At 37.2% G+C, this 18,657-nt stretch overlaps 4 protein-coding genes across 6 annotated transcripts; 3 read left to right on the plus strand and 1 right to left on the minus strand.

Annotated features, from left to right (window-relative positions):
- Nucleotides 1-3: 3 nt before the first annotated feature.
- LOC111804106 (GDSL esterase/lipase At5g45920) lies at nucleotides 4-3,183 on the plus strand. The gene is made up of 6 exons (XM_023688799.1): nucleotides 4-95; nucleotides 241-377; nucleotides 532-762; nucleotides 1,258-1,325; nucleotides 1,427-1,591; nucleotides 2,762-3,183. The coding sequence occupies exons 2-6, from the start codon at nucleotides 279-281 to the stop codon at nucleotides 2,925-2,927; spliced, it is 729 nt and encodes a 242-aa protein (XP_023544567.1). The 5' UTR covers nucleotides 4-95; nucleotides 241-278; the 3' UTR covers nucleotides 2,928-3,183.
- Nucleotides 3,184-3,867: 684 nt separating this feature from the next.
- Nucleotides 3,868-13,271, minus strand: LOC111803636 (uncharacterized protein At4g18490). Of its 2 annotated transcripts, XR_002816410.1 has the most exons (16): nucleotides 13,111-13,271; nucleotides 11,881-11,970; nucleotides 11,391-11,517; nucleotides 10,970-11,158; nucleotides 10,089-10,841; nucleotides 9,651-9,833; nucleotides 9,153-9,254; nucleotides 8,830-9,015; nucleotides 8,527-8,707; nucleotides 8,319-8,386; nucleotides 8,191-8,230; nucleotides 7,905-8,057; nucleotides 7,538-7,648; nucleotides 7,363-7,446; nucleotides 5,241-5,350; nucleotides 3,868-4,247 (listed from the first exon to the last, which is right to left on the minus strand). XR_002816410.1 is itself a non-coding variant. In XM_023688141.1 (15 exons), the coding sequence occupies exons 2-14, from the start codon at nucleotides 11,942-11,944 to the stop codon at nucleotides 7,381-7,383; spliced, it is 2,223 nt and encodes a 740-aa protein (XP_023543909.1). In that variant the 5' UTR covers nucleotides 11,945-11,970; nucleotides 13,111-13,271; the 3' UTR covers nucleotides 3,868-4,247; nucleotides 7,363-7,380. The 2 variants fall into 2 exon arrangements, 1 of the variants encoding a protein (XP_023543909.1); XM_023688141.1 differs by lacking the exon at nucleotides 5,241-5,350.
- LOC111803639 (magnesium-chelatase subunit ChlI, chloroplastic-like) lies at nucleotides 6,341-17,824 on the plus strand. Of its 2 annotated transcripts, XM_023688144.1 has the most exons (5): nucleotides 6,342-6,357; nucleotides 7,465-7,469; nucleotides 15,836-15,963; nucleotides 16,128-16,234; nucleotides 16,596-17,824. In XM_023688144.1, exons 3-5 carry the CDS (start codon nucleotides 15,858-15,860, stop codon nucleotides 17,643-17,645), a joined length of 1,263 nt encoding a protein of 420 aa, XP_023543912.1. In that variant the 5' UTR covers nucleotides 6,342-6,357; nucleotides 7,465-7,469; nucleotides 15,836-15,857; the 3' UTR covers nucleotides 17,646-17,824. The 2 variants fall into 2 exon arrangements, with proteins under 2 accessions (XP_023543911.1, XP_023543912.1); XM_023688143.1 differs by lacking the exon at nucleotides 7,465-7,469 and having other exon boundaries at nucleotides 6,341-6,357; nucleotides 15,833-15,963.
- On the plus strand, nucleotides 13,654-15,231 carry LOC111803637 (spermidine coumaroyl-CoA acyltransferase). The gene is made up of 2 exons (XM_023688142.1): nucleotides 13,654-14,511; nucleotides 14,596-15,231. Exons 1-2 carry the CDS (start codon nucleotides 13,706-13,708, stop codon nucleotides 15,143-15,145), a joined length of 1,356 nt encoding a protein of 451 aa, XP_023543910.1. The 5' UTR covers nucleotides 13,654-13,705; the 3' UTR covers nucleotides 15,146-15,231.
- Nucleotides 17,825-18,657: the final 833 nt, after the last annotated feature.

An 18,657-nucleotide genomic window follows, 5' to 3' on the forward strand; every position in this document is an offset into this window, starting at 1 on the left:
TCAAAATAAATAGCTTTTCGGAATTGGGCCATTAATTTTGCAGAGTAAAAGGAGAAGTCGATGATGTTGATGGGATTTTTCTTTTGGAGTTTTGGGTGAGAATCTTTTGAACAGGAATATATATAGATATATATATATATATATATACACACACACACATATATGGTAGTTGCACAATTTTATAAAGTTTATAATTGAAAGGGTATTTAGTCATCTCGTGGGATATTGAATTTCTGTTAGGTTTCGGCCTGTTTCTGTGCAAATAACCCATTTGAAAGATGAGACCAAGGATTTATCTTTTCGGCGATTCCATTACAGAATTTTCCTTTGCTGATGGCGGCTGGGGAGGCGCTTTAGCCAATCACTTCTCTCGCAGGGTATCGCCTGTTTTCCTTTTCACTGTTTGCCTTGAGCCGCAATAAAAATCATTCCCATCTTTCTTTTCATCATTATTGTTCGTTTCTGATTCTGAATCTGAATCTGAATATGTGGGATTTTTGGTGCTTTTCTTTTGTTTTTGAATATGATTAGGCCGATGTGGTGGTTAGAGGCTACAGTGGGTACAATACGAGATGGGCACTTAAGGTGCTTGAACGAGTTTTCCCGGCATCAGAAGAACATAGCGGCGCCGGCGATCCACTTGCCTTGACGGTGTTCTTTGGAGCTAATGACGCTTGCCTTCCAGATAGATATGGTGCCTTCCAACACGTGCCTCTCGATGAATACAAGCAAAACCTTATTTCAATCGTCTCCTTTCTCAAGGTATCCTCTTGCTCCACGCGTCTGCTATGTTCTTTATCTGGTACATTCTCCATTGATTTAGCCAAGGTTCTGTTGAAAAGCAATAAGCCCTCTGGTTCACCCCCAACGTTTGGATTTATTTTAGTTTGAACATTGGTTAGATGTGGAGAAGATGTTAGATGCATGAGGCATGAATGATAATGTCTTTATCAGTATGAAACTTTTCTGGTGGATTCTAAAAGTAAAACAATTTGAGCTTAGGTCTGAAGGGTTCAATGGATAGTATCTGTGAGATCTCACAAACACCAGCGGCGTGCCAGCAAAGACGTTGGCCCCCAAGAAGGGTGGATTGTGAGATCCCGTCCGTTGGAGAGGGAAACGAACTTTTTTCCTTTTTTTCTTTTTTGCTTACATGTTGTCTTCACAAACAAAATAAAAACACAATGATCTAATCTATTCAACTTCTCTTTCTACCAATTCAAACAGAGTCTGAATTTTCTTCCATTTGATTTGCAGAAGCAATGGCCTGCAACTCGTATTCTGCTGATCACCCCTCCTCCTATTGATGAAGAAGGGCGTTTACAGTATGCTTATCTCTCCTATTATCTTTGGTTATTGAGAGATCTGAAGTCTCAAGTTTTTAAATAACACTTCTGATAATGTGAAATGAAAACGGTGTGTGCAGAAACCCTTACCTTGTAAATCCATTAAATGAGCCTGAGAGGACTAACAATGCAGCTGGTGATTATGCCAAGGCTTGCATTGCTGTTGCTGCAGAATGTGGGGTTTCTGTGATTGATATTTGGACTAAGATGCAGCAACTTCCTGGCTGGGAAAAGGCTTGTTTGAGGTATTTATGTGTTCACTCCTATGTTTGCGCAGATATCTTTTAGATTAGTAATTGGTTTGGATAATCTGATGCCATCATTACTATATTATTTGTAAGCTTTCTTGAACTCTGATTAGAATTAGATGTTATAGATTGCTGCCCTTTTTCCCTTCCCTTTGGTAGACAGTTGGGCTCTGTAACGGCCCAGATTCACCGCTAGCAGATATTGTCCTCTTTGGGTTTTTCCTTTCGGACTTCCCCTCAAGGCTTTAAAACGCGTCCACCCTAACCAATGTGGGACATCGAAGTCGACAATTATCTTTCCCAACATTTTTCTCTATATGCTGTTACATACCAAGCACTAGATTGGAAAGCTTCTGTGGCTATTATTTAGATAGCTAAAACAAAAGAAAAATGGGGCCATTCGGTGTAACAAACATGTAGTTAAAGAGGACTACTTGTAACCGTCCAAGCTCACCGCTAGCGGACATTGTCATTTTTTAGCTTTCCCTTTCGGACTTCCCCTCAAGGTTTTAAAACGCGGCTACCCTTATAAAGAATGCTTTGTTTCCCTCTCCAACCGATGTGGGATCTCACAGTCCACACCCCTTCGGGGCACAGCATCCTCGCTGACACTCGTTCCTCTCTTCACTCGATGTGGGATCTCACAATTCACCCTCTTCGGGGCCCAGTGTCCTCGCTGACACACCGCTCGGTATCTGGCTCTGATTCCATTTGTAGCAGCTCAAGCCCACCACTAACAGATATTGTCCTCTTTGGGCTTTTCCATCAAAGTTTTAAAACGTGTCTGCTAGAGAGAGGTTTCCACACCATTTCTAAAGAATGCTTCGCTCCTCTCTCCAACCGATGTGAGATCTTATACTACTACTTTTCAATGAGCTACTTTAAATTATTTAGGTTCCGCGTGATAACCATTTGATTTGCTTTGTCCTTCACTTTCCTTGAATATGTTTACCAAATGGGAGACTATGTTAAGAGAGACAGCAGGGCTTCTCTGTGCTTATATCTAAAAGTATCTAAAAGCCTATAGCACATCTATTGTCCATGCTCCTGCTTCAGGTGCTGTTTGGGTGTCTTTTCTCTAGACATTTAGAAGCTGCTTTATGAGATCATGTTTGTCCTGAATGTGCATTTATGTATACTACTTCTTGCTCGTCCATTTGGTTGCAGTGATGGGTTGCACCTGAGTCGAAATGGCAACACGATCGTGTTCGAGGAGGTTGTCCAGAAGCTGAAAGAAGAAGGATTGAGTCCAGAAATGCTGCCTGCTGATCTTCCACTTCTCTCAGAAATGGACTATAATGATCCTCTCAAAGCCTTTGAAGAATTACGATAATCTTCAATGGTGCAGCTCTCAGCCATAGCCGCCTGGTCATGTTAATCGGTTAGACTTAAGAATGTGTCTGCAACTTATTCTCATCCTATAAATGATTTATATTGTTTAGAATAATAATGATTTCTATTAGGACTTGGATTTTATTTTATTTCTTCACAACTGCATTATGTACATTTATGGGATTGTAAGCATGCAATGAGATCATGTATTAATCCTCGTTCATGTCGTTATTTGATGTGATCCCGAACTTCAAATCTCTTCCTAGACCAAGAATGTCTCATATATCCTCAATACTACGTAAAAATTGTGTCAAAAACTTTTTCCCCAAAAATTTTAATAGATTTTTTTTTTTATAGGAATCCTAATCGCATTAAGACGCTAAAGGCAATGCATCGATATCAAAATAAGTTATTAATGATACTTAAATTTTTGTAGTGTCTAGACGTTATAGGTAGTGTCTAATCGTTACCCTTATAACATTAGTTGAGCCTATTACAAATTGTTATGACATTATTTTAAATTGAAGAATGTTACATATTTATACATTATTTTAAAATAAAGAATAAGTTACATATTTGTATTTTTATTTTGATACCAAATACAAATTATTTTGAGACCAAATACAAATTAACAATTATAGTTTGGTCAAATTGAACCTTATATAATAATCGAGGATTGTCAAGCATAGTCTTATCTTAAAACGAGTATCATTTAATGAGTTGTCTTAATAAATATTTAAGAGTTCGAAAAGAGAACTAACGCAAGCTACACAAAACAAACAAAAGATATTCTTTTAGAAAAGATTAGATTCCAAACAACAATATGTCTGGAGTTAAATATTGAAATAATTTCAAAAGGTTTTGGACTTTGTTGACTGTGTCAACATAAACGAGTAATTGTTGTAGAAGGAAAACTTCAAAGGGTACGAAATTATATAAAGAGAAAAAACAAAAAAGGATTGCCATTACTTAGCCAGAAACACACAAAATTATTCATCCTGGTTGCTACCCTTCTCAGAATTCTGTAAAATCACAAAATTTTAGTTTTGATCTTCTACATCAAACGGTCTCAACAGAATTTGAAGCTGATCGACAAACTGATTAAACCACAGGTAGAAGGATTCTGAAGATTAATGGTGGCGGGGATCAGGGCCTCCCGGTGACAGGCGCGCCACCCCACGTTGATGAATGCTTCCTGAGCCTTCGACGGCGACCAGCCCAATGTGAAAGTTCTCTTTGGAACCCAACAGCGCTGGCCGATATGTCTTAGCCGGAATGTTTGGTTCCGAGTTAAAGCCAACAAGTCGTCGAGAATCAGCCCCTGCAAAACAGTTCGAGACCATCAAGATCAGGCAGACCCACAAGCTAAAGTTGGCCATTGCTAAATATCAGTTTGTAGCGATGTGTTAAGTAATCTTGGGTATGTGTCAAATAAAATCTTGGGTATGGCAGGTTTTTATACTCGCCAAAACCATCTTTTTTTAATCTGATTTGTCCTTACTGGATTTATTGGCTCAACTTAAAGAATCCAGAACTTGCCCTCTTACAGTACGTTAACATGGTTAGCCGTCGGCGCCAGTTAACCAAAAATTTTGAAAGTTTTAAATCCTGTGATGTGTGTTGATCAGTACTTGACTCAGCAAACAAAGGAAATGTAATTCTACTTGGGATTAGTTGGGCAACCAACGAATNAATTGACCAAAACTTTTAGTTTTTAAAAAAAAAAGGTCTACACAAGAACACATCCTAATTAATTATATAATCTCAAAAACTTTATTGACATTATTTTCTAAAGAAGAGGCCTTTGGATACGCATGACAACTCAATCCTAAAAATTAAATGGAAAAATAAAAACTTCAAAGTTTATAAATTTTCTCAATAGAAAACAAACTAGAGGAGCAACTGTCGGTCAGCCCCGTCTCCATCCAGTTCACCAAGCTTCTTTACTCATTCCTAAAATTAAAAAAATCTTCGTACACTGGAAGTAATTTCATATAACAATCACTTGTGGTGGTCTTTTATTTTTTTTATTATTTTTTTATTATTTTTTAATTTCCCTTAGTTGGGGATTTAAAGCTTTAACCTTCTGCTCAAAATTATAATGCCATAATTAACTAATTAATCATGCTCAAATTGGTAATCTTTATACCCTAAAAGTTTCCACCCAATTTTTTATTTTTGGGTCTTTAACTTTTAAATAACAAAATTAAATAAACACAAGTTACAAAGTTAAAAAAAAAACCAGAAATATAATGTAACATGTATTAAAACAACTAATACTGTAATTAAATATGAATAGAAATCAACCACTAACCAGTAACTAGACGTGCTAGAACTTTTCTCCTCGATCCTTGTTAGGGATGATTGTTTTTGTTATTCTCTAATGAGCACATGGTATTTTCAAGAGGTAGTGGATTTGTGATACTGCAATTCAGATTTTCATTTACAAATACTTGGAGAAAGTTGGTGCATGCACTTTGGCAGCTATTTCCACTGCTCAAATATTATCCATATTTAAGGTAAAAAAAAAAAAAGGCTAAATCATTCGTTTAGTTCTTTAAGACAAGAAGGGCAAGCCTGGACTAGAACTAACCATGAAAGAGAAGAGACAAGGGGAATCATATATGATTGGAAAGAACCTGTGGTAAATGAAAACTTCCGAAGTAATGAAAACTTCTGAAATCAGCTAGTATCCATTCTCCGCTTAAGGTAAGGAACACTATCTTGTTTTCACTAAAAATATTTGCAATTTTACCCTCCTTTAATTGAATTTGCCTTACAGCCTACCATGACCTAATATTCTGCAATAAAGGGTTCCAAGGCATTGATAATACTCTAGAGGCTGAACCTAATTGGCAACTGGAAGTTTGTGATGATAAAATAAGGCTACAAGTAACAATTCAATGCCGTATATAAAGCACCAGGACCATAAACTGCCATAAAATTTTCAGCTAATCCTCGAGGCACTGCCAGAGGATTTGAGGCCCACAGAAGAGGAATCATAAAAAACAAGAAATTTAGATTTTCTTAGTTATCTATCGACGATGCCCCAAGGATAAACAATGCGGAAGTTTAGATTTTCTCTTATGAAGCTACTCTGGATTTTAATTTATATAAAATCAGATCCAATATACCACAGAGAGATTTCATTTGAATAAATAAATTCATCCCAAAGAGAAATCCAATGTCATGCTCTTACATAGGTTGTTATTGGGTTGGGATACGTAGATGATAAAGTATTGAGTGATAATTGGATTTGTCTACCTGGCTAGCCAAATTTGTAAAGATGGTCTTCATCCCTCCGATTTGTTATTCATATGATCCATATTTCCTTTTCAGTTGACAAATGGTCTGCCGAACTACTTTTTTCTTCTACTCCTACTGATCTAGGAGAGAATCTCAATTTAATCCAACTTATCAACGCAGAGAACTAATAGAAATTAAATACATCTTAGTGCGAGTTCGGCCTTTCTATATTTGTCATTAGGTTAAGACTTTTTTGATGGTGACTTGCATTTACACCAAAAAACAAATTTGTCTTATTATTCCTTATGGCCACGTTTTGATATCGTATACATGTCAGATTTTAGGAGGGCAGTCAAAAGAATTGGAAGGTTTGAAGAGGAAAAGGAATGTAGACATTGGATGAGGTTTAAGAAGAAGCGGCCACAAAGCCATTGCTCCAATCTGACGAGTCCTAATACCAATCTTCCATAATATAAATTATCTTCTTCCAAAAATAAAAGAAGTTAATGCTAGAAATGGCAATTCGGCACCTGACAAGTTGGCCACCGCAAGAAATTGACCCAAATGACGAAATGGAGTTTATTTTAGGTGCATTCCTATTTCAGCAAGTCATTTTCCTCTTTTCATTACTGAACTGGAAGTGCCATTTTGGTTTCTAGTTTCGTCCCTAGTGAATGAAGGTGAACTACTGAGCTGGTTCCAAACACGTCTCTGCTGCTTTGAGCTAATCTGAATGCATTTTAAAAATGATCATGATAAAAATACCCGCTTTAAACGCCTACCCAAATCCACTCTTTATCAAGTTAATCTGTATCGTCCAAATGTCTGTTGAATCAAGTTTCTTCAGTCTATTATCAGAAAAATAAGATCTACCTATATCCCAAGTTTTCGCTCCTGATCTGCAGTGCAATCTGCGGTTCGAGGAGCAGACAAGCAAAAGATAAAATGCTGCCAGCTGCGTAGTAACCAAAGTTTTCTCTCCATATTTTTATGTGTGTAGACACTATTCATTGTGCTAGAAAACCATATTTCATCAGTCTATCACTTAGGAAAATGAGAACGCACCATTCCTGATATACTTCTCTAGTTTTTCCATTTACTTCTGACACTGCAAAAAATGTACGAACTCTGTACCTAAAGAACCCAGCAAAATGTCCATAGGGTCTCGAAGTGGTTAGATATATGCGTACCTGTAAATTGAATAAGACTCAAGCTGCTTTTGTGTGAAGCTCCTTGGACAACATTTTGGCAGAAAATTTCTGAAGCTTCATAATGTCCGAACTTGTGAAGGAATGGGGCTTCAAATGAGGGAACGAGAAAAGAAAAACCCAAAGAAAATAAAATGAAAATGCAATGGAAGGATATTTTCTCCTCATAGATGGGATGATTGAGCATGAGCAGATTATTGTTGTTAACAATAGTTCGGACTAATATTTCTTTGGCCTCTTCTTGCTTCTTTCTCAGCATATTACAGATCTGGTAAGAAAATAAAACTAACAGATTCGTGAGGTATCTATATCAGGTTACTCTTAAAAGTGTAATGATTGTATTTGCAACATTACTGAAAGCATTTAAATTTCTGATCATATCCCCTTTAAAGGATGTTTTGAAGTTTATATTTTGTCACTTGATTAGTGGTTATTATATGTCTCTAGCTCCTTTTTCCAAATGAAAAGAATCAGAAAGTTACTGTTCAATCTGATAAAAGACAAAATAATCTACAGTTACTTACATCTTCCAGCTGCTGTGAATAGGCTTCTGCTTTTTCAACATTTCGATCATTTTCCAAAACCAAAGATATTTCCAATTCCATCGTCTCTGGCACGCGAGGCTTTTCAATATTGGAAGCTAATTGGTCGTGAGAAGCGGTAGTCATACTTTCAACCTGATTGCAACATAAAAGAAAAACGGAATGGAATAATGACTAACAATGTCTCGTTTTTGTTTTCTTAAAGTATTTAATGCCCCATTCAACTTTCTCATTTATATTAATTAGAAACTCCAATTCACTGTGAAACCTGTTCTTCTATCTTTTTCTTCAACGGCTCTTTAGTGTTTCTGCAAGTGATTTGGAAAGCAACTCACTAATAAAGAGAATCATCACAGTAAATAAAAAAGATGAATGAGATTAATGGTATGCTGCTACCTAGATCCATTAGGTGATACACAGAGGATCTTTAGAGGTTTTAACCCCTTTGGATCTGCATTTGGTTCCTGTAAATAATTTTTAAGTAAATATCCATGATATCTACTTGAAACTTATGGAGAAAGAACTTTCTTGAGGTTTTGGCATTAAAAAGCATAATTATTCTAGACACCTCAGTAACGTGGGGTAATGAGCTAAAGATATAAACCTCTAGGGCTTTGCGCTTCATGTTGGAGATTAAAAGTTCTTGTTTCTCTGCGTTTTCAGTACAATAGCCAATATCTAACTTTTTACTTCTTTGTCCTGCTTCCGTAGTTTGTTCTGATTCTCCTAATTTCCTTTCTTTCACAGTTCCAGTACTAGTTGGAACTTGCTTTCCTCCAAATGCCCTAGACAAAGAAGAATGATGTGATCATACAATATTAACCAGTATATTTCGAAGAGATGTTTGAAAAAAAGAAAAAGAAAAAAAAAAAATATATATATATATATATATATATGAACAGCATACCTATAAGTCTTCAAACTGGAAAGACCGGGAAATATTAAGCCAGTTTTAAGAGAACAAAGTTTACTCTCTTGGGCTGAAATGGTCTTTGCGCTTCGATTAGGTATCATTGATAGTTTCCATAGTTCCGGATTGCAATGTGCTTGAGTAGTTGTTTTCCCACATAAATTGCCAGGTTTAACTCTGGGACTAAAATGAAAAGAACTAACATAAAAAAAAATATATACTATTCTGCATACGCTTGCTAGGAATAGACGATTCCATCTTAAAATGAATTTTAAGGCTTAGTCCAAACATAAAATGGGAAAACCAATAATATACGTCACCTTGAAGCTCGAAGCTTTCCTACGCTCTTTTCACTTTGTACTACAACTGGCGGTGCTGTGTTCGCTAATTTATTTTGTGGTCGAGGGTCTCTGCAACGATTTCTGCGATTCGTATATAATCAGAACAAAAACATCATAGCCAAATATTATCTTATTGAATGGCCATGACCATACGATCATGGAGAAAGTGTAATTTTCAACTGTTGTGAACTATGAATTCCAGAATTTTATAGTACAAGGACATCTAACAAAGCCAATGCTGCAAAGCTGTAGTGGCTCAAACTGAAAAGTTTATGTTAAGAAGCCTTGCTTCACATTACCGAGGCTGCTAGAAGTCTTTCCATGGCCATATGCTACAGTTATCGTGTTTGTTATTAGTCTACCATCAAATATCATATCATATAGTCGACCAACTGGTCTCAAAGCTCCAATAGTGCGATTGTAATATATAGTACATTTTGATAAACAAGAGGCATTGGTTATTAGAAAACAGCGTACCTGTCTCCAGCTGCAGGAATTTGATTTGGAGCATCAATTCTATTCTTCCCTAAAGTGAAAAGTTTCGTACTGATAGATGATGCTTGATATAGTTGAGATTTCCTAACAACGTCTGTTTTTGAAATTGAGTAATTCCCTCTCACTTCTTTTTCTTTCACTGTCACTTCATTTACCGGTAGTCCTCTGCATCAGGAAATTCGGAAAAACAAATGCTATGAGATAACATCATGCATTTCTTTAAAAGCTCAAATAACGGATTAACTCATTTAAAATGAGTTTGTGTAAATACATGAGGTAAATAATTTCCAGCTGTGCATTTCTCTTCAACGACCCTCACATTCGAATTCAGACGATCAGAACTAATATAACTTAGTGAAGTTTCGTATTAAAATATTTTGTTCATCTATTACTATAATACGATAAAGCATAACATCTGACCTGCATAAAGGAACCATAGACGGTTTCAATTTCAAATTGTGGTTTTCTCTGATTTCCTGCGTGTCAAGCAGAAGCTTCCTCGGGGCATCTGAATTGGAACAATCTTTGAGGACTAAATGAACTTCAGCCAGTTGAACATTGTCAACAACTGCATTCAGATGACTGTATTCCGACTTATTTTTTTCTGTTGGATTTCTCTCCGTTGCAGAGAGATTTACCGGAGACAAATAGCTATGAGGCAATTTTTTACAGCAAGCTACATCAGAATCTATGATTTCATCAATAACTTTTCCAGTTCCACCTGAAACTACTGTTAGTTCTCCTTTTTCCGCACAAATTTCAGACTGTGGTTCCGAAGTACATTCAGGTGCATAATTTCTGGCAATACACCTGACAGGAACATCATGAATGACTTGATGACTACCCTTTGACAATTCTTTTTCAGGTAAGCAACCTTTTTCATTTGTAGCTGGTGCTGTATTTCTTGCTTCATGTGATGTACCATTAGCAACTTCTGACTCTAGCTCACCATGATCTCCATGAAAAATCTCAACTCTAGAACTGGTCTCGTTTCCTGATGCTGGAAGTGTCTTGGCTATACTAGTATTATCAGTTGCAGTATTTTCTTCACCTATATGGATATTAAAAGCTTCATGCTCGACTCTAGAAGAAGAAACTGCCTCGGTATCTTGCTGTTGTTTACAAGTCCTTTCTCCATTTTGTAAGCTTTTATCAACATCAAAGCTGTCCAGTCTTATTCCAGACATAAGTAATAATGAGAAGTTGTAAGTTAAGGTTCAAGGTCATGGCTATCTAAAAATTAAACATGATTCTTAAGAAATAAGGTCCAAAGCGTTTCCCTAATTGCCTTCTCCACTTACTCTTTAAAATCAAAAGAGAAATTTAAGCTGTCCATATCCCTTTGAAGATTTTCTTTGGGTGATCCTTCTTTACCACTACTCCTAGCCTTTTCATTCTTTTTGGGCGGGGATGAAAAGTCAAGATCTGGCATGTCAATCTTGAACGATGATAACTTTTTAAAACTTCCATCCAGATTGAAATCAACATCCCTGAAAGAAAAGAAATAATATTTTTCAGTAACATGAAGCCTCCATTGATTATTTTCTAACATGGTGTTTGAGATCCCATTCCACTTGATGTTGTAATGCACGAACATGAAATGAACATGTAGCAGGACAAATATCCATAACTGAGACTGATGAGGGTTGAAAGATGATAGGAGGAAATCTATTAAAAAGACCCAATTTTCTAATAGTGGCTCAAATAATTGCCAATACTTACAAAGTTCCAAAATCAAAGGCCTTATTCTTGCCTTTGGAGACCGTACCAAAACTAAAGTCCACCATGTCATCCTCTGCCACTGATATTGATTTCCAGGAGTTCATAAATTCGTCACCAATGTCCTCATCTGTGTCAAGGTTAGTAGAGGTTCTATTACATTTTTTTTAGGACCTTAAAATTACGGATTCAGCCATTTCACATTATTTGTAGTTTGAACATGACATCTAAAAAATAGATAGATCAAGTTGCTTCATTACACTTCATTCTATGCATAGAGTACTAATGTGGCTTTCTAAGGTATTCTTTCTCTTATTTATAACAATTCGCGTATCATAGTTTCAAACTTTGTATACCACTAACTGATAAGGAGTTATGGTAAGCACTGAGAGAAATCAAACATTAAGTTATTAAACTTCCTTCCCTAAGAAGGGTAATCAAAACAAGTCACTGAGTTATGTTCCCTCTACATATGTAAGCTAAAAGTGCATACCTAGAAGGGAATCTTTTTTTCTAGGATCAGTAGCCAAAGATGCTCCTTTCCTTGGTTCTGCCATCCACTTGTACTGGACTTGTTTGACTCCTACAAATGGTGAGCGGACAAGATGACGTTTCGACAGAGAATAAACTATTAGAAGACAATGTTTCCACTAAGAATTCATCTGAATTTCTCAAAATTTTCCTATTCCTATCAACACCCCCCCCACAAAAGAAAAACAGAAATGAGAAAACAACAGGCGACTTGACAACAAAAGATACAAGGCCAATAAAATGGTAAACTATTTAAAGTGATTCTCTTTTATTCTCACCTGAAATAATCTGAAATTTGTGCATAGTTGGGTCGATAATAGATTCAAATTAATATATTAAATAAATAGGATGTTAAGTTAAACCAATTTGTTCTGTGGAAACGTAGTGAAAACCTTTAAAATTAAACAGCAACAGAACTGCACTAACCTGCTCTTCAATGGAAATGTAATTAACGATTAAGCGCACACAAGGTGCAAAATAACACTAGGTAATTCTTCTGATGGGGAATCACAGACTCCAGCCATTATTCGACACCAGATTGCTTGAGGAAGTGTTCCAGAGAACACTTGTGGAAAGTTGAAACGAAAGCATCAACTCAGATTTCTGAGAATGATGTTCCAGGTCAAGGTAGGTTATAAAGTGAACAAGATTGAGCAGAGTTCTGTGTGTACCATGTACATTGTACACCTATACTAATACACATTATAAGATGATAAACTCGTAGGTAGTAATTACGTAATTAGCGTTTAAAAGAAGAAGAAGACGAGACCTGTAGTAAATTCCAACGGAATCAAAATTACATCAATTTTGGAAAAATGAGAAGTGGACGAATGAGATTGACTTGATTCAAACAATGGAATTCGAGTAGTCGGCAAAAGAGGAGCACATGACTAAATTCCAACGAACTATCAAATGAATCAATCAGCTGAAAGTTAATGACTAAAAAACATGAAGTTAAGCACAGAAGGTAAGCAAATTAGTCCTACAAATACAAAATGCAAAGCATACAGAAACAAAGGTCTCCAAAGGATGACAGATGAACCTCAAAAGAAAATAACGGAAACTGATCATACAGAATCAAACGACTACGGATTCAGCGAAGAAGCAAAATAAGAGATGACATTTTCACGAACAACAATATGTGCGAGTTTGATCCAATGTCAGAGCGATAGAAATAGAGATAGAGGGAGACCTGGAATTTCACCGATAGGATAGAGATGCTAACTATGGCTGTGTGCGGAACATGCAAAGCTTTATTCAACTGTCTGCATTTATATGCAATTTTCGTGTTTATGGCGCGCAAGGATCATTAGCGCAGCGGTGACATCGACTGACCGCTGGGCAGCGCTGGGATCATTTGTCAAGAGCTTCATTTTTTTTAATATTTTTTAAAAAGAAAAAATAATATATTACCGAGTTTTTTTTTTTTTTTTTTGCCAGTATATTATTCCAATTTTACCCTTAGTGTATGAACAAATGTTTATATTTTGTTTATAAAGTATATATTAGCGACGTGTATTCAAATGTAATTTCAGTAGTAACATTAACTATCATTTAAAAGACATTATAAATTATAGATCAAAATTAAATATTTAGTTTGAAATAAAATGTTAGGCTGAATTTATAAGAGACGCAGTATGCTCCACGTCGCCCCAAATTATCACACACCAAACGGCAACGTACCCTCCACCAACCGCGCCAAGCGAGAGTCTACAAAATCAAGACCAAAATGCACCATTTGCATCCCCACCGGGCCACCACCTCACCGCCGTTCGAACAGCACAGCCATGCGAGTCACAGTATCAGCAACCACTCCCATTCTTCCCTCTCATCCCGCCTTTGCTCACAGCCATGTCCTCCCTCTTTCTCATCTCGACATAGATCCCAATCTCCGTGTCAGTTTCCGCTACCTTCGGGCCTATGTCTCCACCAACGCCCACCAATCTCCTACCCCCGATCCCGTCGATGTCATTGCTACTGCCCTCTCCTCCGCCCTCCTCCATTACTACCCACTCGCTGGAACTCTCCGCCGTCAGAATCACCGCCTCGAGATGTTCTGTGCTCACGGCCAAGGCGTCCCTCTCATCCGCGCCACCGCGGACTGTGAACTCGCGTCTGTTGATTACCTCGATAACCCGGACGAAACTTTTGTGGAGCAGTTGGTGCCCGATCCGGACGAGAATGAGGGGCTGAACCACCCTTGTATTCTACAAGTGACTCTGTTCGAATGCGGTGGGTTCACTCTCGGGGCTTCCATTCATCATTCTGTGTGCGACGGACTTGGGGCAACTCAGTTTTTCAATGCTGTGGCTGAATTAGCCCGTGGGGCGAGGACGGTGTCGATCGAACCAGTCTGGGACAGGGCTAGTTTGTTGGGCCCGAGGAATCCGCCCCGAATTGAGGTACCAATCGCAGATTTTTTGAGTTTAGAACATGGAAATTTACCCTACAGTCAAGAAGTTGGTGCGGTGGTGAGAGAATGCTTCCCTGTTACGGACGATCAACTGGAGAGGTTCAAGAGCATGTTGTTCAAACAATCTGGCTCTCGATTCACCGCGTTTGAAGCCCTGGGTGCATATATATGGCGCGCCAAGTGAGTCGAATTCTTCCATGTCTGTTAATTTTGTGTTCCTGGTCTTTGATTGTTCTAACTTTTGGGACTTCCTTCCATTCCCAGAGTGAAAGCCTCGGAAATTGCAGGCAATGAGAAGGTGAAATTCGTGTATTCGACGAACATACGGAAACAACTAAAGCCGCCATTACCGGTGGGTTACTATGGCAATGGTTGCGTTCCAATTTACGTTACCCTCACTGCAGAGGAGGTCAGAGAGCAACCCATTTGGGAGACGGCGAAGAAGATCCAGAAGAGCAAGATCAATATAAGCGACGAGTATGCACGGTCGTTCATTGACTTTCAAGAGATTCATTGTGGGGATGGAATCACTCCGGGGAAAGAGGTGAGTGCGTTCACAGACTGGAGACATTTGGGGCATTCGACGGTGGATTTCGGTTGGGGAGGTCCGGTTACGGTGCTGCCACTTTCTCGTTTCCTTCTTGGGAGTGTGGAGCCTTGCTTCTTCTTACCTCATTCTTCTGCAACTTCGAGCGCGGCTGGGTTTAAGGTCTCCGTCGCTTTGAGGAAACCGGCGATGCCCTGTTTCAGAGAGGAGATGAAGAAGTTTGGTGATGATGATTTCGGGGTTGTTGAGCTAAATTCGCTTCTCTAGACCCAAATTTCGATCAAATTATATATGATTGTTTAAATTGTCTATTTGTTCTTGGAAGTTTTAATAAAAAGAACATTTTTTATTAAGTTATCGTTTCTATATTCCATCCCTACCCAATCATCTAATACGGTCTCTATTGATACGAGCCCTTCTCGAATAGAGCCCTTTTGAGAAGTCCAGCAAAGTCATGAGAGCTAATTTAGGTATTCATCATGAGTTTATAATAAAAAAAATATTATCTCTCGGTTGGTCTGAGCCATTCTGGAGAAACTCAATGGTCATGAGAATTATCGTACTATCATACTATCATACCATTATCGAGTCCAATTCATCTAACACCCGATAAAGTCTTATAGAACCCTTTTCAAACATTTTAAAAGAAATAATATTTTTAAATTTGGTTTTGTATTCAAAATATTTTTTTTTTTAATTGTAATATTATTTTTAATTTCTTACCATTACTTAAAAAATATTATTTGAGTAAAAAAAAAAAAAATTAATTAAATAATTAAAGATATTTTATTATAATTTAGGGTATTAATTTAGCCTAATTTTTTTAAGGGTGGGTATGAGTGTATGAGTAGGCTAATAAGCAGAACTTTGGAGAGAAATCTATCCACTCTCTTATCCGCAACCCAACGAACCAATACAAACCATTTATTAAAGTTGAGAAGGAGTTTTCAAGGATTCGCACCCACAGTAGAACTCAGTCATGGCGTTCGCTCTGGGAGGACCTTCCTCAACTGCGATCTTGGCCTCTCGATCTATCTCTTCTCCGTCCCCTCGGCATTTTGCCCCTCTTCTTTCTCTAACTCCAGGTACATTTCCATACAAACTAACCAATTTTCTCTCTTGTTTTGCTTATTGTCGTCTTTTAATTCGTTTTTAATTTCTTTTATGCTCTCTTGAACCCTAATATTTGAAAATCTGATGATGAGAATCTTGAGTTTCAGCAGTTCTTAAGAAGTTGTTAATTTTGCAGGTCATGGTAATGGGAAGAAGTCTTTTGGGAATATTAGGATTCAGGGGAAGAAAGGAAGGCCTCAGGTCCAATGCAATGTTGCCACTGAAATAAACACTGTCGAGAAGGTTTGTTTCCCACCACCTACAATTTAGTTCGTTTCTGTGTATACAAGCTGCATTCATGAAGCTCTTTAAAACTACTTTTTGTGTTCCAGTTCTAGTAAGCTAACTGTAAACTGAAGAAAATTTGATGGCATACAATTTAAGCCTTTTCGACTAGATTTACAATTTCTTGAATATCGCAATAGATGGAGGACAATGGTTGATAAGAACTTTACTTCTATGATATCTTAGCTGGTTAATGAACTTAGAGGATCTTGCTTTAAACAATTCTTTTACAGTTTCTTTAGAATGAAAAGAAAGGGGAAAAAAAGAACGATTGGATTTCAAGATTAGATGAGTGAATAATATATTCATGACTTTTCAGGCTGCGAATATCTCAGAAGAGAGTCAGAGGCCTGTTTATCCATTTGCTGCCATAGTAGGGCAGGATGAGATGAAACTATGCCTTCTTCTGAACGTTATTGACCCCAAAATCGGAGGTGTCATGATCATGGGTGATAGAGGAACAGGAAAATCAACCACGGTTAGGTCCCTGGTCGATTTGCTCCCTGAAATCAGAGTTGTGTTTGGGGATCCCTACAATTCTGACCCTGAGGACCCTGAATCAATGGGTATTGAAGTGAGGGAAAGTCTGGGGAAAGGAGAGCAACTTTCAGTGGTGATGACCAAAATCAATATGGTTGATCTCCCATTGGGTGCTACTGAAGATAGAGTTTGTGGGACTATTGACATTGAAAAGGCACTGACTGAAGGTGTGAAGGCGTTTGAGCCAGGCCTTCTTGCTAAAGCTAACAGAGGCATTCTGTATGTGGATGAAGTAAATCTTTTGGATGATCATTTAGTTGATGTCCTACTGGATTCTGCTGCCTCTGGTTGGAACACAGTTGAGAGAGAAGGCATTTCCATTTCCCATCCTGCTCGGTTCATTTTGATTGGTTCAGGTAATCCAGAAGAAGGGGAGCTTAGGCCACAGCTGCTCGACCGGTTTGGAATGCATGCACAAGTTGGCACTGTAAGGGATGCCGAGTTGAGAGTGAAGATTGTCGAGGAGAGGGCCCGGTTCGACCAGAATCCTAAGGAGTTCCGTGAATCTTACAAGGTTGAGCAAGAAAAGTTGCAACAACAAATTTCCTCAGCTAGGAGTTCACTTTCTTCTGTGCAGATAGATCAGGATCTAAAAGTGAAAATCTCGCGAGTTTGCGCGGAATTGAATGTCGATGGATTGAGAGGCGACATCGTGACTAATAGAGCTGCAAAGGCTCTTGCAGCCCTGAAGGGAAGGGATAAAGTTGCTGCTGAGGACATAGCTACCGTGATACCCAACTGCTTAAGACACCGTCTTAGAAAAGACCCATTGGAGTCCATTGATTCTGGTTTGCTTGTGATTGAGAAATTTTATGAGGTATTTAGCTGAGAAAGGTGATACAGGTAGCCTTATCTTTGCAACTCTTTTTGTAAGTTGTTACAAAGTGACACCATTGTGCTTTTTGTTTGTAGTGTTTCATTTTGCATTTATATGAGCAGAACTTTACAGATTTGCAATGCACAGGTAATGCTGTTTAGATACAGGAAAAGAAGCAGTAGAATTGAAGCCATTTATGGTACTTCAGCTTAAGCATTGTAAGTTAAAATAATTTCAAAATCATTAACACGTTTTGCATTCTATAATGGCATCCATAACCCGTTGATTTTCCATTTCATTTTCATGGGATCTCACAGTCCACTCTCTTGAGTCAGTATTTTTTTTTTTTTTAAGAAAGAATTTTGAAAATTATAATGTAATAATAAATGAACGGAAACCTAAATATGTTTCTTTTCTTGCGTTTCGAACACGAAGCTTGGAATCTGTCTTTGATTTCATTTTCTGTGTAATAAAACATGAATGATCTTAGAAAAATCATCTTTGTTATTTAAGTTCCCAGTTTCCAACGATGCTTTAAAAGTCAAGATTTAGTTTTCTGTATAATTAAAGTGAAAGTGCCAATTTATTTTCCCCCAAAAAAGAAATTTTATTTAAAAAAATGTACCGTTCAATTTGAAAATTCATAGAAAATTCCCTACGAGAAATGTGAAGTCAAATAAGAAGTAATGTCGTATTGCCTCAATTTTCCGCCCCTTTATTCGGAATTAATTTTATTTATTATAATTAAATCTTTTTTATTATTTAGTCTCTCAACACGTGCCTAGGATACTTTATTTATTTATTTATTTTATCATATTCAATATTTCCAGCGCATTTACAAATTTTTAATAAATCTTTTTTCAAATCTAATTTAAACACACTACAGTCCATTAGACATTAATTATAATAAATTAAGAATAAACATAAAATAAATAAATAAATACAATATACTCAAACTAATATGATTAATTATATAAAATAAAATTGCTAATATAGGATATGAATTATATTGTTCGTTAATTGT

This window comes from Cucurbita pepo, chromosome LG10, assembly GCF_002806865.2.
Source record: "Cucurbita pepo subsp. pepo cultivar mu-cu-16 chromosome LG10, ASM280686v2, whole genome shotgun sequence".
Taxonomy (NCBI): domain Eukaryota; kingdom Viridiplantae; phylum Streptophyta; class Magnoliopsida; order Cucurbitales; family Cucurbitaceae; genus Cucurbita; species Cucurbita pepo.